The sequence below is a fragment of the Gavia stellata genome, chromosome 9, assembly GCF_030936135.1.
Source record: "Gavia stellata isolate bGavSte3 chromosome 9, bGavSte3.hap2, whole genome shotgun sequence".
NCBI lineage: Eukaryota > Metazoa > Chordata > Aves > Gaviiformes > Gaviidae > Gavia > Gavia stellata.
The window spans coordinates 17,426,138-17,448,741 of record NC_082602.1 but is presented as its reverse complement, the minus strand read 5'-3'; the positions used below and the strand labels follow the sequence as shown (position 1 = coordinate 17,448,741).

Below are 22,604 nucleotides of genomic sequence, written 5' to 3'. Positions count from 1 at the left end.
AGCTGATTAAGAGATGCAGCCTTCTTACAGACACCATGCACACCTTGTGCATTAAATTTATATGTACTTGTTCGTCTCTGTCCACCTGATAACAGGCCAAACATCGCAGAAATTTATCTAATTGCCGGAGATTAGAATCTGGCCTTTTGTGTTTGCAATGCCTTTCGCCCAGCTAAAATTTTGTTAGTTACAAAGTTTATAGCCAGTACAATAGCAAGTGTTGTATTAAGTGAAAAGGATACTTATTCTCAATGGTTTCTGGTTGCCGCAAGTCTACCATCCTACCATTTTAGAATAATGCTTTTACTCAAACACACAACACATGGTTCCTCTAGCCTTAGGCCAGTACCAATGCAAGGCCCAGCAACAATGACATTCAGAATTCAAGTTTCCAGCATAACTTCTCCAAATACCAGCACAGACCAACAGTCAATAATGTCCTGCACACACTGGACTTGTGTGCAACCCTGTCCACGTAAGTTGCTTCTGGAACTGTTTTAGGGACAGAAGCAGAGAACAAGTGACATTTGGGATCTGCCTGCAGCTTTCAGCATGGCCTTGGAAGTGCACGTGCCCTTTGGGAATTATACTTGTGGGGACCCAGCCACATGAGAGTCCATCCAGCACAAGTGAGAGGGAGGAGAAGCACTGCTGAGTACTTAGTCCATGAAGGCCAGCCCATAGTGTATATGAGAAGTTTTGTAGCAGTAAAGATTTAAGAAGCAGCAAGAAAAAATATGCAAGCTACATACAGTTAGAACAGACATGGGACATCTGAGTGGAAGGTGAGGAAGAGAAAAAGTTTCAGTGACTGCAGGAACAGTCCTGCTACTACTGACTCAAAAAAAGAGGCCACTGTGGGAGAAATAGCAATCCATTGCCAATGCAATTTAGCATTTATAAAACAAGCATCAGTATAGCAAGATCTCAAGTCCTACAGATGACGGTGAAAAGGCAACATCGTCAGGAGACCACAGTATACAAAACCATGAAAGATGGTCCAAACCAAATGCCTTCAAATTTCTTCCATACCAGTCAAAAAATGTTAGTAGAAAGGAGGAGGAGTGTTGACCACCAGTCCGATGTTTGAGGCGCTCAGACGTCCTCAAGAAGGCATGTCTGAGACACACTGAGTGGCAGCAGCCGCCCTTGCCCTGCAGAGCTGCTGCCATGCCTGAACGCGAGCAGGGCAGCAAACGCTCCCTGCAGAGGTAATCTACCTGCAACCCTGGCTAAGGCTGGGTTACTGAACACATAAATCTCTCCCGGGTGTAAAGACCCCAGCTGCCAAGATCTCTAGACTGCCCTAGGATTAAAACCACATCCACAACAGTCATTTTAGATTATCTAATCCTGTGGTTTAATTAGCTAAGAAAACAATTCCAGTTTAAGGGGTTATGAACTACCCACATTGCAAAACTATATTCCTTTCAATCAGCTTCAGCTGTGTGTCTGTGTGTCCTACTGTTGACATTAGAGCTTCTACTTTTGTTGTCCTCTGCGCCTGTAAAACCCTCTTCGTGCTCATTTGCTAGTGTTCCCTTGTTAAAATCTAACCTTACAATAGGATCTTGAAGCAGGTGACCCTGCCTTCTCATCATGAATAATTTCCTCTACTGAACGGTTATTGTGCCTTCTTGAAGGTAAACAGAGCTCTTTGGAGATGGGCTACTTATTTGCACAGGTCAGCAAGTATTTACACAGTGATGTACAACAATAAAATGAGATAATAAGAGAGTTGCAATAATAAGTCACGCCTGCACATCATTACATAGGCAAAAAATTATTTAGAGAAAGGACTCAGAAGTCCTTATCTCTCCCTTTTCTATGTTGTTTACCTCAATGGAGAAATCAGAAACCATCGTTTAGATTCAGTTTACTAGCTTTAAAGAGAATGTTGGCACTTACGAAATTACCTCTATCACTCTGTATTTTTAAACTATTTAAAGGAGAATTGACAGATATGCATGAATATACTTGAGGAAAGTACCTGATATATATAAGATAGCCAAGTACTTGTTGTCAAATTTAATTTCTAAGAATCTATTTAAAACAGTCTTTTAATACTACATATAAAAAGGAGCAGGAAAAACACAAGAGAAAATGTGGAAGCATACCCCACAATCCCGTCATAATTCACTTAAATAATTTTTCCTGAAAATTACTGCAGGTTTGACATCAGGTTAGCGATGAGGTACTCAATCCTTTTGTGTCCATCTCAGAAAGCTCCTGCTGCAAAACATTTCTAAGCATGAGAATGTACTACAACAAACCAACCAAGCTATCTCAATTATTAATTTCTTGTGTTTTTCAGAAAATAACAATGCTATACTGTGTTTGTATATACACTGTAACAGAGGAAAAATCAAAGACCCAAAAGCGTATCTTTCAGCCCCCAGGAGAAGTCTACTGTGAATTAAGGTTTTCCAGGCTGGAAGTGCCTCTTGCTTCTGTCATGTGTCACACTACAGGCAGGAGAATCTCTAACCACAGGTTTTAGCAGTTTGCCTAGACGACCTTTGCTGAAAGCTCAACCTCCACAATGGGTATCTCTATAGGGTCCCTTCAAACAGCTCCCTACGAGGAGAAGGTTATAACGGGAAAATCAACCTGCCTGTACCTTGAGAAAAAAAGGAAAAAAGACTCCAAAGAAATCAAAAGTAAAATGAGACAAAACTCTGGGAACTGGAGGTATGTGTGGGAAAGCATTTACTTAATTACCTCAAGTAATGGCCCCACTGTTAATGAGTATAGGAGGTGCAGAGAACCAGACCAGATCTGATGGGGAAGTATTCGAGCATAAGATAAATTCTTGAAACAAGCACACAGTTTGCACTTGAGAAATAAAGCTGATCATGGTTACTGTAATTACACGAGTGCACACTGCCCCCAGAAGGCAGCATCCCACACTTTTCCACTCTTGTTGCTTTTTTCCGCTGCTTCTCGTTTGCCTGCACTAACATTTATTGTGGATAAATGTCAAGTGATGCTTGTGGGGAAAAAAATTCCCAGCTTCATGTATGAAGTGATGGACTGTGAGCTGACCATTACTATTCACAAGTAAGAAGGGCAACAAGGATAGCCAAATATATGGAACACTGGTTTAACAGAGAAGATTAAGTAAACCGGGACTCTTCAGATTAGAAGGGAAACAAATTAAAAGTGATGTGAAACTTGCATATAAAATAACAAGGGGATTCAGAGGAAGAAAGACGAGAAAGCAACTGTGATAAATGCCATAAACATATACTTTCCATTAAAAAGCTAGTCCTGGTATTTTCCCCTGGAATTCATCAAGCCAGGTAGCTTTAGACTTGCTAGGTGACTATCAGGCTAATAGGTCGTAGAACAACAGGGTGACATGGTCCTCCAGAGTTCCTCACATCCCTGCTGCCACCTTGGGCTCCCAAAGAGTGCATCAGGGCCAGTCTAACTTGCAGAAACATGCTCCTCCCCAAGTGGTCTGCCCCGACCTCCACTGACTCATAAGCAGCACTCCCCACCATTCCTAGGGCTCCTAGCGTGAGCCTTGGGGTGTGAAGGTGGCATGGCCTGGGCAGAACTGAGCTGGTAATTCCTAAAGGAGTTGGGTAAGACCTCATGATACCGAGCAGGGCTCCCTCCCTCAACTGGGCCTGCACAGATTGATCACAACCCTCAGCAGAGGGATGCAGCCCTTGGGACAACCAAGGGAACCCATCCTAAGATATCAAACTGGCTTTCACCTTCAGAGCAATTTTTTGCACGATCTTCTCACCTGGTTTATATTTATTGATGTATTATTTTCCTCTGAAGCCTGAAAGAACTTTAAAGTCTTTACCAATCGTCCCCTCTGCAGAACACACACATATCTACAGTAATGCAATTCCCTTTGCTGTTTCCTAACAGGCTTAAAATGTTGAATTCTGGTCCCACGAGACACTTTGCTCTAAACAGGCCTCAGTGCTTTCATAAATCCGCTGTTCAGTAATAGCACAAGCAGCGCTGTTGGAACAGTAAAGGGGAGTGACGCAGAGGGACGTCTGACATGCGTGAGCCGGAGGGGATAAAGAACAGTCTGAGAAGTCCAACAGCAAGTAAACACCTGGAAGAGCCCTGGAAACGCTCGGAGGCGGCTGTGAAACCCACTGGGTACCAGAGGGCAGGACAACACCGGCGGCGCGGAGCTTGGGGCCGGGCCGGGCCCGGCGGCGGCCGCCAGGGGGCGACGCCGCCCGGTCCCGCCTCCCCGCCCCGCCGCGCGCTCGGCACGGCCGCCTGTGGGCGGAGGGAGCCGGGGCCGGGGGAAGAGCCGCCGCCGATCCCCCGGGGCAGGCGGGCTGGCACCCGCCGTGGCCCGCAGACTGCGTTCTGTCAGCTGCTCAGGTGTGGCCGAAGCCGCAGAAAGAGTTGTTTTTATGGGTAAGGTATTCAAAATCTTCCGGGGCAGAGACTTCTTCTGAGTTGTACTTTGTGTCCTTACCCGTCTGTGAAATTTTCTTCAAAAATTTTAAGGACACAACCTGCTCATGCTTGTTCAAAAATGTACGCTGACAGAAACATTTAAAATAAGGTCACTGGGTTTATGCAGGCTGCACAAATCACTGGTTTGGATTTTCTGTTGCCCTAACAGCAGCTCAGGACCCCTGTAAGTCTAAAATCCAAGCCCTGCCCCGATTCAGCCCAAACACAGACCTCAGTGCAGATGATGAGAATTCAGCACCTACCCACACTGTAAGGCTTGGTACGGCTCTGAGGTGTATAAGGGAATGTCTGGGTGTGGTGCTTGCCTTCTCAAACAAATCGCCATTCTTCACAGTCTAATTCCTGCAATGCCCTGGCAAGTAATCAACAAATCCAATCAAAACTGGGAATCTCCCACAAGACACTTAATTGCAAACTCAACGCAATTGATCAAAGAGCAAAGGGATAATACAACGTGAGACATGGCACAGTTCCGTGACAACATCCAGTTTAAATGTAACACAGGCTGTGAGAGCTCCTCATTCTTGAAAAGTTATTTTCAAATAAAGGATCTGTTTGTGAACTAAGGCACCTTGCAAGAGTTGTGACCAGTAAGACAAGATCAACGCCATCAGACAATTTACATTCGTAATACAGGCCTGGTGCTGTTAGATTTTCAGTTGCTGGCTCCATGGTGGCCTCAGACAAGCCTTACACTTCTTGCTTCTATCCCTTTATTTGCAAGATGATGATAGCACTTATTTCTCCTATAAATCATGTACAGGGCTATGACTGACAACTGGTATATCAAGAATGAAGACTTGTTAATAGTCACTGAAGTTATGCCAACTAACAACCCCGCAAATTCATTTTGTTCTTGCTATGGGTGTATTCATTTAGCTAATGAATATCAGTGTGTGGGATTAACCAGACAAACCTGTAGCCAGTGAGAAATGAATACTATGCAGGGTGTGCATCCCTCTCAGCAATCCATGATTAATACTTGTTTCTACTAGAGTTTATACTTTTCATAAACTCCAGAATAATAAGCCTCAGTTTGCTTAGGGGACTTAATTTTTCTAAATTCAGTACTGTCGAGGTTGTGGCTCCCAAGGTGGCTTACAAAGGACAAACAAAAAATTGTGAGAAAATCACTTCTGCTGTGTTGAACCTAAATGTCCATCCCCATTGCAAACAGGAGGAGGGGCTGTTGTTTGCAGTTTGGAGTTCCCAGGGCTGTTTGCCATGGCCAAGGGAAATGTTTGCTACAGCTGTTAATATGTTACGTGCTGTTGATTTTAATTGCTTTTCAAAACGTGAAGACAACTGTGATATTTGGAAGAGACGGGCAAGTTGCACTAATAAGCTCTGTTCTGCAGCAGATCTAGTCCACACTGTGCCATGCAGGCTTCTCTGCAAAATTTTGCCAGTACCCTGGAGAGTAGGGAAGGAAAGGAAGGATCTCAGGTATGCCCTACCTAGCTAAAGAAGTGATCCTGATTCACTGTTTATCTTGGAGCTGTGTCAACAGAGCCCTATGCCCTTTCTTATAAGATCCTACAGTAAAAGCAGCTAGCTATAGCTACAGAGCTATAAAGCTACTACCTTAACCCTTTTTGTGAGTAAAGCAACACTGAACATCAGATTTGGCAAAAGTTATTCGGTCCAATTGAGAACTGTCTTGGGAATTAGCGGCTTAGTACTTGTGTTAGAAATGGGTAGGCAGCAATGCACCTTGGCTGAGGGCTCAGAGGGGTTCCTCAAATCTTTGGGAACACTCCAGTTCCAGGCTAATGTCCATCTGGAGGCTGTTCCCAAAAGGTTTCAGACCCCGGTCCCAGCTGGTGATGTATGAAGGAAATTCATTGCTTCCTTCCACCCAGCAATTGGTATTCTGGGATTTTGACTCACCTAGAAGCGGGTTGGAGGGGGTGCTGGTTACAGCTGGGCGCTCTTGAGTGATGGGAAATGGTGCAATTTGCTTCATCCAGCCCCTTGGAATCCAAACGCGTAGGCTTCTTCCTGGGGCTTGTGTGGAGTCTCAGCCCCAAAAGTGGAGTGAGTTTCTCACTATGCAAGAGATGAGCCAAATGAGAATGACATATCAGAGGGTTAGGAAGCTTTTCCTCAGCAAAGCTGTACTGCACAGACCCCACAGCCAGCTTTTTTTTGCAGCTGTGAGCAAACCTAGCACTCAAATCATAAAAAACATCAGCAAGGCAACTAGTGGAAACTGGCAGATTCAAATAGAGCGATGGAGCAAAGCTTCTGCTCTTATCCTGTGACTCCTGGATAACTGGATGCTTTACAATAAAATGGGATATAAACAGGATTTTCAATCATGGCTCCCAGTTTCTATTTCTCCGTAAGAGCTAGGTGTGACTTCTCTGTACACAAGTTGCTTAGCTCAAACTGCTGCGCCAGAAGTTATGTGTCTATTTAGAAGTACAAGTGGGTCACAAATACAGACTGATTTTCAGAAATGCTTGAGTTCCCAGTAATTTCAAAGCAACCTGTGGATGTTCAGTATCTCTGGGGAAAAAATAAAACAAAATCAGTCTGCTTGGAAGACTGACCTCACACATGCTGACTCACCTCTTGTTTGACCTCTCTGAGACCTGTTTTCTTCCTCTAGATTATGTAAATAATAATGATATCTCTCCTTGTAATTTGGCTGGGTAATACTATGTAAATACTAGATATGATTAATTGCTGTCTTCCTCACACATGAGGAATAGGCAAATCATTAATTTCAGCTTTTATAAAGATTTTGGCTTTTGAACTATTTTAATTTGACAAATGGGTTGTACTGAAAAACCCCAAACACTTGCAGTTATATACCTTGCTGAAATTATAGCCAAAGGCGTAGCCCTGCTGACATGAACATTGTCTGTGGATAAACATGCACTTCAGATTTCTTTGCATAAACAACTAGATGCAGGTCTGAACAAACAGAGACAAGTCTGTGCCGGCCACCTTCACCACCCAGTCCTAGGTGCCAGTGCAAAACGGGACTGTGCAAGTCCTACCTGCCAGGGCCCTGCATGCACCTCCCCTGCCCCAGGGTTTAGCTGCCTGGGCTCCAGGTCAGGTCTGATAGTGCCCAGCCATAATCTGGGTTCAGACTGGGAAGCTGGGGGCTGCCCTGCTTTTGCTCAGAAGTGGTGCTGAAGCTGAGACCCTTAGCCTTGGTCCCTGCCCGGGTTGAGGGTAGGCACGTCCCCTGCCCTACCCTACCCTATTGAGGGTAGGCATGTGCCTGCTGTCATACCTCCCTGCCCCGCTGACCTCGTGGCCTGACCGCAGAAGTACCACTACGAGTTCAACTGTCAGCTGGGCACTTGGCTGAGGCTGGTTACCCTCACTGCGCCTGCCCTGCTCGCCGTGCTGGCCGACTGCAGTCCAGCTGGTGTGGGCACAGCCCTGCCTGCCCTGGGGTGAGTTCCTGCTGCCAGCTCGTCCCTCTTGGGGAGCGCCTGCTCCTGCTGCTCCCTGGCACCCCGGGCTTTGGAGCAGCCCTATTCCCTTCTCGCACAGGGATCAGAGATGCAAGAAAAAGGTTTCCTGATTATTTTTTAATCTTGGACAAACAAATATATTTGACTGCTTTGGGTGAGAAGAAGCCCCTTCATATTTCTATGCCTATGATGACCTAGCTTAAACTTTATTGTGAATCAATCCAAAAATTTGTGTTTAGATGGAAAGTTTTCCCAGAAACTCTGCTCTTAGAAGGCAGCTGCCTAGTTGGTCCTCACAAATGAACTATGTCTGGGAAATACACAACAAAACTTCCTGTAATCTAAACTGGAGACTGCTGAGTGCTGTCAGCACACTTACACACACACCACCAGCTCCTCGCCACACACAGCTAGCTGGCATGCTGCGAAGGTCTGTAGAGGGGTACTGTGTACAACCCCTGACTCACCGAGTCAGTCTGAAACAAACCTGCCTTGTCCATTACACTGTTGGGGCTCAGGGTAGTACACACACTGCCCTGGCATCTGGGCCATATTGGCCTGCCTGTGCTAAGGCAGATGGAGCAATGCTAACGAACACCAACCCACATTCACCTTGTGTCATCCAACCCCAGTTAAACACGCTCAGGAGAGAAAGCAAAGTTGTAACTCACTGTTGTAGGCAATGCACTATATATTATCTAAAGAAGAAAAGACAGGTGGAAAAGCCTCTTCACTGGCTCAATAAGGAGATACTCGTCACTATACTGCATAGAGGTAAGATTCAAAACAAACCTACTACCAGCTAACCATTTAGATTTAGACACTTAGAAATGTTACTTCACTTCGTTTGTACTTTTTGAGGGAAGGCATTGGGTCCTCTGTTTGTCTTGTGTTTGTACAGAGATTAGTACAATGAGGCTTTGATCTGTAACCAGTGTTCCTACAGCTGTTCAATAGCTGAGGCACTTAAGAGAAATCAGAAAATTGCCCAGTGCAACTGGCAGATAACTTCACTGGTTGTCACAGGGCAGACTAAGGACTGGATAGGACAGAGATTATAACTTTGAAAGAAAGGTAGAAGGACAACGGTAGGATAGTTTTGTGCCGTGCCTACACCCTATGTAATCTGAATTAAAAAAGAAAGCTTTTCAATAGTTGCTATGTTTTAAAAATCAGACATTAATTACCATATTAAGCTAAAGAGAGAATGATGGAATCTAGAATGACCTTTGTTTTTTCCAAGTAGTTTAACTTAAAAAAACCCTAGTCTTCCTTTTGGGTAAATACATTAGTCAAGAATCAAAACTTTACAATATTAATAGTGTAACCCAAAGCAAAAAATGTGTTATTTCAGGCCCATGTGCACCTGTAATACACTGAAATAATCTCAGCCATTGCATGATGATTGATTGCTGAGATTTTCCATGTTATTAGTTTTACTGTGATTAACTAATTTTCTATATTTATAATTTTACAATGCATTTTGGTGTTTCTGAGGCTAAACATTTTTTTCCCAGTGTCTTCTCTAACTAGTCATAGCTGAATGATGTGACCGATTAAAAATGGATTACGCTGCATGGGGTATTTCCATTATGTCTTTAGCCTGTGCCTAATAGCACTGTTTTTCTTACTACAAAATATTTTCATTTCCTTGAAGAAGTCCAGTGACAGAGATGAAAACAAAGATTAAATTATCCAAACACAGATGCTCAAAAGCAAACATACAAGAACCTCAATATAAGGATCCTTAGAAAAGTAATGACTTAATTTGCTGCAGAACAAATGTTAAGAACATCAGATTAAAGGGACATGCTGAGCCTCAGATTTTGTCCCTAGTTATTGCAGAAAGCCACTTCATAAAATCCTGTTTCTTAAAATGACTAGCATTCTCTGTGAAACAGTGACAGGCTTTTTGCCTCATTTCATCATTTGGGAAGGTGCTCTAGACCAATAGCTGTGATCATCAGAGAACTCCTTTCGATTTCCAGCCCAAACATACTCACAATCAGTGGACACTGTCTGTACAGTCTGTTCCAGGGGTTCCCCTAAGTGACGTTTCTTGCATAAATAGCTTCTGCCATGTAAATGCCAATGGAGCATGTACATCTTTTTCACCCATTCATCTTTGACCTAAATAATTCTTCAAATCTCTTCAAACTGTAGTTTACTCTCCACTCTTGCAGTGCCCAGCTCCCTACAAACTCACCTATACATACCCTTGTTTACTACTTTTTGTTTTCTTGGATCCTGTGGTCTTGTCTCTGTATTTTTTAGCTTCTTGCCTGAGTAAGCACTCCTCCCGCATCCAGTGTTAGCAGATTCACCAGCTATGTTCAAAGGAAGGAAGCCTCCTGCCAGCCTTTAGCAGTATGCTAGTCCTTCGTCCTCCTCTCACAGAGGAGAAGCTGCAGATGACACGGCACATGAATAGAGTTCAGCTGGAGAAGCGATCTTCAACTCAACAGACTGACACTTGTTGAGCCTGACAGACAGAGAACTCAATGCTAACCATTTCTGACTATTAACAGAATTTGCAGGTACATGCATTAAAAGATCATGTTTTAAGATGATGATTCATGGAATTAATTTGAATGTATTTGGTTGCCACTGAAAATAAATAATGTCTCTACAAAACATTGCAAGAATCATAAGGACAGATAAACCTTAAATTAGTGGGCTGGACATTTTAAATAACCCGACAGCAATGAAGGTGCTTACAGCCAACGTGTGAGTCAGTGGAAGAGCTGGTAGTAAAACTTGGCTTTGCAACTCACAAAGCAAAGGTCCCTCCAAGGCATAAAACTGGCTTCTACAGTAAAGTAGCTTATGTGTGTTTTCAGGGTGAGAGAAGAGATTGGAAACTGTGCTGATCACCTAACTCTCAGTTACGAGCCTGGTCAAAAGGCAGGATGCCAAACTGGATAGATCAAATACTTTCATCTATGATGCACTCCTGTAAGCACATGAAATACATAACTGTCTTAACAGATTCTGTAATGGACTAGACCTCTTGTTATCCAGGCAACTTGAGTAGGTGCATCATTTATAACTAGGTATCTGTGAATTTCCCAGCTGGTCAAAAGCAATTTTTTTATTAGCTCCTCAGCATTCCCTTACTCTTGTCTTAGCCTGAAGAAAAGGAAAACCCCACACTGACACATGATAGAGCTTGAAAACAGACACAACAGAAAGCACAGCATTGCTTAATGAATTGGGAAATCAATGAGAATACCTGTTTTGTAGCTTTTTGTTTACAAGGTCCTTCCTCCAACACTACTTAGAGAGCATGCACTTGCTCTGCTTTTCCAATTATCAGGCACCAAGTAACCAAGGAGTAGATTCAAGCAGGAAGCTGAGGAGGGTAATTTTTTATGTCCACTCTGTGTTTCTGAATAGGATCTGTGTCCCCCTGTTTTGTCTAACTATAGGTTAAATTGTCACTTACAGGTATAAGCTAACTTCATATAAACCAGTTTTAAAGTGACTGAATCTGTTTACGCTTGAAGCTACAGCAGCTTCACTAAATGGGGTCAGCACTCAGCTAAACTTATCATACCTCTCTGCTTACTGACCTTCTCCAATACAGATATCCTGCAATAAAGTAAAGGACCATAAATGTAAAATGATTGAACACAGCGAATATGTTCTTTGCACACCTATGTCCTGAGGTACTTTCTGCCTTAGGAAAAGAAAAAAAGAACTGAAAAATACCCTTACAATTCATTACACATTAAAGAATTTCAGTGACTCACTCATTTTAAGAGTATGATCCACAGACGGTTGGTCAAATAGGTAGGAATTCCTTCTTAAAGGCTGATATGGCATGAAAAATTACTTAATCACACTACAGTGGCTTCTGAATGCAACTGTTTTTTCAGCAGCCCATACCTTTCCTTAGTTCTATAGGAACATGCTAACCCTAACCACAAACAAACAAGGCCAAGAACAGGTGTAAGGTTAAATTAACTAAGTAAATAAAATTGTAAGTAGCTGATCAGTTGAGCACAGAGATTGTGGTTTCTCTAAAGTCACTTACTCAAGCCACTGTCAGTAACGAAACTGGAATGCGTATCGCATAGCATGTGAATCAGCACCGTCAAACACATTCACCTTTACATTGACAGTTGTGTACAAAGGTGCTAGCCTGCAGCCAGAGTTTCTCAGTCTCTGCAGAAGAAAAGGACTCAGTCATTGCTTTTCTCATTAGAGATATCCTTCCCCTATAACATTAAGGCTCAAATTTCAATTTCAGACACAGTAAAGCCCAAAGAATGTTGATGTGGCTGCATCCTCTTTCCTTACAATTCCATTAAGTTTTCATGAATAGATTTGGATTAAATTATCTGCACCACCAACTTTCTTCCCAGCAGAGTAGAAGGTGGGAGTAGACCTGGTCTTCTGGTTGGTTTCCATGCACAGAACAGATTGAGAGCTCCAAATATAACTGGCACATTACCAGGTATTCAGCATATTCTCATATACTGTTACTCTGTATTCATAAAGCCCCAGACAGAAGAATGTACTTGCAATACATCTGTGTCTTCCCATCTGCAACAAACTAGCTCCTTGAAGGTTAAATACTACTTAAGGGACGAAGGAGATAAGCCATCCTATAAAGGAAGCCTTTAATCAGCAATAAATACAATGAAGGAAAGTAAGATCATCCTGTTGGAAAGCAGTGTGAAAGGAAACATAGAACCATTTCCTCCTAAAACCACATACTCACCATGCTATTCATTCCCAGGGCAATTATTTAGCTGCAGCTGCTCAGAGCCACGTTATCAGTCACATTATAAGGTGAGGTCCACTCCTACTTTTTCCTCTGGAACTCATGCAAAACTTGATAGGAAACAAACTGAAGGTGAAGATGTTTGATAAGTTGGGAGAGAGTTTCCAAAAGTGCATCTGCATTTTGGTGCTTTTTTCCCAGCGGTACTCATGCCACAGACAACAGAAACCTATGCAAGCAAGGTAAGGCCACTTTACCAATTATTTCTGTGAGTGGTGCCAGAGAATTGAGCGGGAAATGCACTGCGAACTGGCAGAGGAGAGGCCATCTTCCTGTTCAATAAGAATGCTGCCCGACCCAAACACTTCATTCAAGAGTCTCTGGCTGCAGAGGTTAAAATGCCCCAGGGACAGAAGGACATTGAATAACTCAGGGTTTGGCAAATTCACCTCCTGAACGTTGTTGGTTGCCAAGAAAATTCATTCTGACTCACAAGCAGCCATATGTATTGTTCCACAAACGGATATGAATATGTGTAGTACTTGCATTGATGGCCCTTAAAAGCAGTTAAAAATTTCCAGCAGTTTTAGTAGATTTCTATCAGGCTGAAGAATAGTTCCGGTTTGCAGAGGAGACCTTCTTAGGCTCTCTGAATGCCACTTGTCCAAAAAGACCTGGCGGGTGTCTTGCCTGGGAAAGAGAGAGCAAAAGCACGGAAGCGGAGGTGACCTGGTAATGTGTCAGCAAGGAGTGGCAGGCCTGAAAAAGACAGCATGGAGCCAAAATTGGATAGAGGCATATAATTAAAGGCTACTTTGCTAAAACAGTTCTGCCCTGCAGAGCTCTTTTTTTTTTTAATCCTGTGCAGCAATAACCCTAAGGGAACACCACCTGGCCTTCCCAGGGCTGATGCTTGGTGATTGACAGTGCTGTTGACACAACTGTCAGGTTATTGCATCACAACATTTGGCCCCTAAATTGCAAAATTTAGTTCTTAATTATTTCAGAGAATGGCTGACTCTAAAGACTTGCACATGTGTTTATCAAAAAAGATTTACAAAGGGAACAAATACAAGCCTTAGCAGCGTGGATGTTCAGACAGTCCTCTGTTAAAAACACCTTTGGCTTTGCACATCTAAAACATCTGCTACCTTGTACAGCGGCATGCTCTTCACATAGTCATTCGTCAAACTACACAGCATGTCCAGGTGGTAAGTAAGCTTTATAGTCCACTAAATGGATATGTACAGTGAGAAACTGAAAAATTCTGACTTACCTAAAGCAGCAAAACAAGACGGTAGCAAACAATTTTGATCTAGATTATAACATTTTCCTACTTTGCTTGATATTACTGTCTTAGGTTAACTAGCACAACTCTTCAACCCTGTCTCCAAAATGAAATCCCTTCGTTCCATACATGTGCGACCTTCCCATTCTACACTAGCCAGACTGGAAATCATAGGCTTCTTGCCATTAAAAATAAAACAAACTGTTATGTTTCAAAAAAGTTGTCTGCATGTCACAAGTTTCTCTCTCCTCTAGTTTCATGCTTTGTTCAAAATTTTAAGATCACATCCAATGAGGATATGTCCCTTGCATCTGATAACTTATCACTTCCCTGGAGTCCAACCTCCAGCCATTGAAGTTTGTCTACGTAAGGACTCAAGCATGCAAATGAATTTGAAAGGGAGATGAGATAAATGGCCAAGACACACCATAAATGGCCAAGACACAGCAATATAATGCAGGGATCAAAGAGGTATCTGCATCCCCTCAAAAGCTGGAACAGATAAAAGATCTAAGAGCCCTCCTCTCTTACTGGCATGGACAGCAGAGCAGGACTGCCCAGATTTGGAGCCCAGAAACATTGCCACTCCTTATAAGTAAAGGAGTTCAGCCTAATTTTTTGCTGAGAATTCACTGCTTGTTTTAATGTCCCCACAAACTCTTTGGCAGTAGCACAAAGGTTTCTTCAGACAGCTGTGGGATATTACTGAGCACTTCATGCTCCTAGCGATGCAGTAATTCCCTAACCACTGTACAATTAAGGGCTTTGTTAACGTCCAGTGACATATTTGTGCATTTGAAGTGCTGCACCTTGTTTCATAGGTCAGACTGACACACACCGAGAATAAAGCCTAATTTCTAGCCAAACCTTTATCTGAAAAGGGGGATTCTTTAATAGTGCTTCACAGCTGCTGGAGATGTAGCCCATCCCAACCTGCTCCACTTGTCCTCCCCTTGGAACATAACCATTCTATGCGTTTGCTTTTAGTCACCATTAAAGCCCCGGTGCTCGGTTAGAGAACTGACTTGGCTCTCTTGAGATCAGAGCAGCTAAACATTGAGCCTTTGTTCTCATCGCCCAGTGAAAAGAGAACAAAATTCCTGAGTGGATGATTCTATCTTATTTTATCATCGTTTATAATTTCTTCCTTTGTTTCCTGTCATGGATTTCCCTGGGAAAGAAACAAAGAAGCTTTCCCTGCCTGATGTGTGATTTCCCTGCCCATCTGCTGACAAGCCAAATGGTTGGTGCTGACTGGTGATAATATTACACTCTATGCAAGAGGCAAAGGGGAAATGACCTGTCAGCATTCAAATAATAAAACTTGCAACTGCCACATTTCACTGCTGATGACTTATTTGTATTTCTGTCTTTTTAGAGCCTTTTTCACCCTGGAAAATCCTAAAGAAATTTTAAAATTAATTCAGGAATTAAAGGCTGATTCTACCAACTTTTTGTCATGCAGGTGCTTCATGAAAATCTGCACTAAAATCATGGGGATGACTCATACGAATGTCTGCAGAGGCAAGCACCATTCTTCTAAGTAGTAAGTACATTTACTGAGTGCACCATATGCATTGTCTGCAAGATGGAAGGTTACATCTGTAAAATGGGCATCAAGAGGGCTGATAAAAATTTTGAACAACTTGAGTGATGAACACAGGTCACCTTCAGATGCCTAACTTTTTGTTGTAAGTACCATTTCATGTTTCATGTCCCAGCAAAATAAAGATGTGAGAACTACTTGAGATGTTATCAATCCTCTGCATTTTTCCAGTTCATCACTATCTGCTCCCTTCATGTACAGATATTTCAGAAGACTTAAGGAATTCTGGCTCAAGCTTTCGATATGTGTAGACAGAAAGATAAAATATTGTCTAAAAGGATTTTAGATGAGTTTTCAAGAAATCTCCACACATAGGAAAAAAGAAGAAAAAAAGAAAAGAGAAAAAAACATTTTGTAATCAGAGACTAGCATGTTAAATAAAATTCACAAAGCAATATAATAGAGAAGTGATATTCTGGACAAGTATGGGCATTCCAACCTGCTGGTATAGTAGAAACTATAGCCTGACTTTTCTACAGTGACTAAAACCCCTTGAGGCTTAATGTAATTTAACCTGCTTTTCTTAAGGAAGTATGTTCAATGTAGGCTTTGGCAACGTTTTATTTTTCACACATGATGAATTAACCAGCAAAACATCCTGCCCTTTCTCACACAGATGAAATAAACTGCATGATTTTCCATGAGAGTTTTTCTCCTCAATAGAAGATTTAAAAAAAAAAGGAAAAAAGAAAACACAGAGCAAAACCCAATCTAATCTCCATTGAAAACATGTTTGGTAGAATATTCATTCTTATGAGAACTGAAATCAGATACCAACTTCTAAAAGGTTTTTTGGATGGGATTTTGCATATCCATTGTATCTGCAATTTGGCGTGTTTTTCATAATCATAAGTGCCCCCACTGACTAGGATGACTTAAAAACTTCAAGTCACTCACTACTCCATGTCTTTCTGGCCTATAAAGCAGGTTGCGTAAGAAAGGCACAGGGCTGAAACTCATGGTATTCCCAGAAAACATTTCTGATTCTCTCGTAGATGCTCTACAAGACATCAGGCAAGTCAGCATCAACCTGCTGCAAAATCTAACTCTGGATTTGGTTTATGCATCACCTTTCTGTCTATAAAATGAAAAGAGTGCCTTTTTAGAATAGAAATTCTTCAGGGCAGGGAAGGTGACTTAGCAAGTAGTTGTAAATTTCCTGGCAGGCTGGAAGCCTGATTTCAGCACTGGCCTCCAGGCAAAACCATAAAGGTAAGGCAAGAGATAATAATAAATTTTGCTGCAGTTTCCCTGTGAAGCACCTGGGTGCTATCAGTGATCATTATCCGACTGTCTTGTTTGTTTGATGGCTACTGCATTGCTTGCAAAGTGCTAAGAGTTAAATCTAATGATGGTAGTTTCATATACCCACATGAAAAAGGTGAAAGATTTCAGATAACTGATAGCAAAACAGGTGTCAAAGGTCTCTCATCAAGCCCCACACATATCCAGTGGAACAGTGCTACAGGATATGCAGTTGTTAATGGAATTTTTGAAGATCTGTCCAGAATAGGAGAGGCAAGAGCTGAAATTTTGCTTCCCCATGAGTAGTGACACTTGGATAAGTGGGGCCTGCCTCAGTGCAAAGGAAGGTGCTAAGCACTTAATAGAATAATTTGCATGCTGGCCTTTTATTGTTTTGCCCTTCTTCTGTGACTCCTGTCCTCTAGATGCATAAGTAACAAGTAAGTTTTTCTGGGTCCTTGTACCATCAAAAAATCACAGCTCACTTCCAAACAAAAAGCTGGAAGAACAATGATGGCTGGAACTATAGATTGAAAACACCTTTGAAACATGGTTTTACCCAGAAAGAAGACAAGACCTGAGGTCATTCAAATAACTAGATCTGGAGAGGCCTGAAAGAAAAGGCCATAGATATGGCTAGTCCTGAATAACAGCTGTTCTAAAATATGTATTTCTATCATACAGAAGAATTTCATTTTATCTTCTATGTCTGTAATATTGCTCCTTCTAACTCCAGAAGGGGTGGATAGAGTGATTCTGGTGTAAGATGGTGTATATAAAATCTATTGGTGTTCCAGTTTAAAATAAATGTGCTATATTATTTTAAATTACCTGTATATAAAGTCAGTCTTCATATTCTCTGCCATCCACCTTCAAAACAGATATGGTGTATCCTCTTAAGTACAAGGAATCAAGAACTGTTAAGTAGATAATGATCTCAACATGAATGTGCTTGTAGCAGCAAAACCAGTTTCTACAGGGAGATGGATATTCTGTGGGTGCTGCCATTGCATATTGTAATTTTCATGCGATTGCTAACATGGGAGCCTCCCCACCCCCTGGCAGCTTGCTGAAAACAGATGTCACATGATACTCAGATACTTAGTTGATTTTTTTATTTCTATTTCAAGAGATCTCCCCTAGTTCAAGTCTGGCCCAAAAGATAATAAAAAATATGTCTTTTCAGATTTAGGAAATTAGTATGCTTTATGTTCCACTACAGAAGCTGCTTTCTGTGTGACTTGTTCGTGCAGCTCAGTGATCAGGCACTAGAAATATCAGGCAGAAATTAATTCTTGTGCTCTTTTGGTGACAGTCCCACCTGCAAGCTGTGATGGTCATGCCTTTTCTGGGGTCACTGAAAGAACAAGCCTTGCTATGTGAGCCTTCACCGATGACGGTATTGTATCCACACACATGCTCGTGTTGCTGCACATTTCTGTTTCTTCCCTTAAGCTTTGGAAGTGCTGATAAGAAGCTGAAGTGCTGTGCCCTAGCCAAGAGTATGTAAACCCCACAGAGTTCAGGTTCTAAATAAGAAAGAAAAGTAAAGAAAGTAGTGGGTGAAAGGAAGCACCGGTAGCCCAATTTGATAGACGAGAATCAATTTAAGGAGACATTAAAGGTCAGTTTCAAGAGATATATATGCACAGCAAGACCTTCGGAGGTAGCCAGACTAGTTACATTCTTAAACCATTCAGTTAAAGAGAGTTACCTGTGGGTAAGGTCAAGTTCCAAAACACAGTTCCTCTACATCCATAACTGGAGGCCAGATCTGAGGCAGGTTAAAATTCGAACACATCTCTTGCACCTGTGACAAACAGAAGCTTAATACAGTACCAGCTTTGGAGGCTGCTGTTTGGTGCTGAGACTGGCTTATTCTGCATAGCAGATACTCAGGATGGCTAATTCTCTCCAGCTGCATTAAGCCACATCTCTTGCAGGACACAACCATTCTCTTCCTAGAGAAGACCCCTCATCTTTCCTCCTTAAGCTTTAGCAAGCTACAGTTTTATTGTCAGAAAACATCTGGGCCTATGTGTACTACAGCATTGTTGCTATGGGCTAGCTAGTCGAATCAATATCTAGTCCAAAAGGAGACCAGCAGAAGTCTGTTTTCTGGCTATTTTGATGTGTGTTGAGTTCAAGTAAGAATCATCCCAGGTTCAAGATGGAAAATCCTAAGTGCTCTGGAATCCCTTTAAACTCTCAGCTTTCAACTATCTGTATTCCTTTTCCTATTAATTCTTGTATCTTCTTATCATTCCTCCTCACCTCCCTGACGTCCTACAGATACTGGATATCAGCTCCAGGCACAGCTCTACAACTGTGGGTGAGCGTGACTGCCTTCACACCTTGCAAGAATTCAGTGGGAGAGTCTGTCTGCCTCTTCTCAGCAGGCTCTGCTATCTCTGTACCACACCACCCATTAGTTCTGTTTCCCAGGGTGGCACCGACTGACTTGCCTTATATTTAGCTACTGCAAGTCTCATGATGTTTCAGAATGTCCTCAGGTAAACTTACTAACTCCTCTGTCAAACCCATGAGTCAAGCCAGACAGCTTCTACTGTCTCACACACTAAAAAGAAGGTTGGTCCTCAGTATTTTCTGGTCAGAAAAGCCTGACCAGATGAGACAACCACACCTACCTTAACACATCTGCTTGTTCAAGCTTTTCTCAACCCAACAGCCAATAAGTCTCCAATAACCAAAGGAAAGGAATAGGTGTTCCCACATAGAGCTGCAATACTCTACACTGCAAAGAGAAAGTGGATTATAAGGCCTCTTCTTTAGCTAGATCTCAGGACACAGGATGGCCAGCCTACAAGTCAGAATTAAATTCTCATTGCTAGGGTGACTTCCTTAGATAGCCAGAGCTGGAAAAAGAGCCACAACAGGTTGCCAAAATGTATGAGAGAAAGCAGGATTTCTGTCTAGTTTCCATTATGTTACCATTGTCTTCTCTCCCCACAACCCTGTAATCTCAGTTCTTTTAACAGAGATACAGGTAAAGATAGTGAGTAACTTGGAAGTGCTGACTTCCATGACCCTGGAGTTTGGATGTTGCCAGGATCAAAGAACAGCTTGGCCAAATAGACTGAGCAATGTGGGCATCTATGAGAAATCTGCTAAAAGGCAACTGCAGCTGGGGAAGAGCTAACATTCAGTAGAAAACAAAACCATGAAAAGCAGGTGTAAACCAGTAAGATATGACATAGAAATACAGGAAGGTGGACTTAGACTTAGTCTCTCCTGGATGTGGATCCCAGCTCATTTGTCGTTTTCCCTTCAGCCATACCTTGCCTGTTTGTGTGGTCCTTTCACACAACCAAGAAGGAGGTAGGGGTTCATGAAAGGCAGGGTACGTGGGGTACAGTAGACTGGAGAAATGTGGTGAAGTGTCTGTGGAGCAAGATAGAGGATAAGACCATTTCCCTCCTTGATGGATCAATCCTGCTTGCTACCCCTCTCTCTCCATGTACTCCTTAGGGAGCTGACTGGTGTGTCTACATCCAAACCAAGCTCTGCAAAAGCCAGCATGACCGACTTTCTGCAAACCACTGTCCTGTTTCATGTATGCATCCCCAAGCTCTGCTTTCATCACAGCCTGTTTTCTTTCCAAAGAGCTCTCAGTCTGTCTCTCCAGTCCCAAGAGGAGACAGTGATCTGCACTCTCCTTTGCTCATGCGATGGGGATGTCTCCAGATTCACAAATGTCTTCAGCTTCCACGTAGAACCTTTGAGGAGTCCTTCCTCAAAGTTCACACCACCTATTTAATTGTTAACTCCTCTCACCTGGATGTGGGGCATGTCTGCATTAGTACGTGCTCATTTCTTTGTTATTTGCTTTCCTGTTTTGCTCATAACTTTCAAAATGGTTTCTGAAACCATTCTGTTCCCTGTCTACCTTAATAGGGACGTTGATTTGTGATGCTAAACAGGCAAAAATCCCCTTGTAAGACCCAGGCATGTTTTCACAATCATTCTGCCTGCCTGACAAGGGTGTTGGGAAACATCCCAATTACAGTGTGCGCAAGTGTTCTGTAACAGCAAACGACTCCACAGCTCTCTCTAATGTGTTAATAGGTCTATTGTAACTGTAAAAGGGAAAAAGCTTAACAGGAAAGGCAGACATGACCAGTTCCTTCCTTAGACAGTCTCATTGACTTCAACTCTGCCACTCTGAGCCACCAAAGGCAATGGGGAAGGGAATTCAGGGGAAGTAAGCTGGGGCAATGAGCTGCACAATACATGCACAACTTACATGTTGCAGAATGAGACATAGGCCCAGGCAAGTCAGAGCATCACTCAGGCTTGTGAACAGCAACTGGGTGTTGCCAACGTCCAAAAGCAGCCGCAGGCAGGTCTGTAGTGGTCACAGAATCACCTGCATGGTGTGGAGTGAGGAGGTCCCAGATTAATCCCTAGCTCATGAGACTTACCAAGACAGCCTATGCAGGCTGATTAGGGCAAGGTTCTGTTTCTCTCCCTGTTCTGGCTGCTTTTCACTGCCTCGTTAACAACACAGTGTAACAACAACAAATCTTTTCAAGCTCACTTCTCCTAATTTTTTTTCAAAGTAGGAAAAAAAGCATGTCCCATCTGTAACTTATTATGCCTCACTCTCTCTCTAGCAAAAATCAGAATGAGTCTAGAAAGCCACAGATTAGCTACAAAATCCAGCCCATCAAATACCTATAGTTTCTCCTACCAACAGACAATGGATGGCTTTCTGTAGTTTTGTGCTGGTTTTAACCAGCTGCCAGAAAACAGCCCTACGATGAAGAATGTGTTTCTGGGTTGCAGTTCTCAAAGGCATCTAAGAGACTCAGGCTCTTCATTTTATTTCAGCCTCCAGAGGAGTTCAGTGCAGGAGCATGCACTTGCAAGAGCAGCTACTGGAAGGTGACCCTTTGCCCCTTGTATTCTGAGATGCTGTCCTGGATTCCCAACTGAAATGCAAGATCAGACATCCAGAGAACTAAGGGTTCATTCAGGCTCTGCTACTGATTTCCTCTGCAAGCTTCGGAAGTGTCATCCCTCCCACCAGTGTCTGCACCTGTAACATGGAAATATATACATTTCCTAATGGCAAAGAAGGTGGGATTGAATTAATGAGTCTGTGAAACACTATGTGAAAAAATCAAGTACACCGGACACTTTCAGAAAAAGAGTATACAGTTGCTACATCACTGAAAAAGTCTCTATAATATAGTGGTAATCATTAAAAACTTAAAAACAGCAACTTGGGTTAAAGGAGAATATGGATTTTAGCCAAGAAAGAAAAACCTATACTAACAATTTGCCAAATACTTGCAGACTGCACTTCAAGACTTACTTAAATGAAGGCTCCACTGGACACCTTTGGACAAAGCTGATGTCTAAGGTAGAGCTAACAACATACTAAGATATTTCAGAAAAGGGGAGGCAGCTCTACTTCTGTTGGCATTCCCTTGCAAATTCCTAAAAGGCATACAGAGAGAATTACATTATTTTTCCCGAGAAAAGTGGTTTTATTTTCTCTGACTGTACAGGAGCTAGCTCACTACTGGACACTCGCACACACTGTCTATTAAAGGAACCCTAAATCATAATTTATAGCTTATACTATTACAGGGCTCTCCAAAGCCATATTTGCAATAGGCCATAGCCTTATAGTTATCGGACAACTGGTGTGTATTCATAAGTTACTTGGTACAGCCAAGTGCCCTCTAGCTTGCTAGCATCCTCCATCAGGAGTCTGGAATTGAAATACCCTGAGTCCCTGATTTCAATTTTGTTTCCTTGTCTAAAGGGCATGAAAATATGACTAGGACTTCAGTGCCATCAAAAGTG

At 42.5% G+C, this 22,604-nt stretch overlaps 1 protein-coding gene across 1 annotated transcript in view; it reads right to left on the bottom strand.

The window, feature by feature from the left end:
• Window positions 1–21,065, bottom strand: part of CAMK2G (calcium/calmodulin dependent protein kinase II gamma) — a 152,199-nt gene extending 131,134 nt beyond the window's left edge. The window contains exon 1 of the mRNA XM_059820850.1: window positions 21,034–21,065. Within this exon, the coding sequence (XP_059676833.1) occupies window positions 21,034–21,035 (2 nt within the window). The 5' untranslated portion in view covers window positions 21,036–21,065. The remainder of the gene's footprint in view (window positions 1–21,033) is intronic.
• Window positions 21,066–22,604: the final 1,539 nt, after the last annotated feature.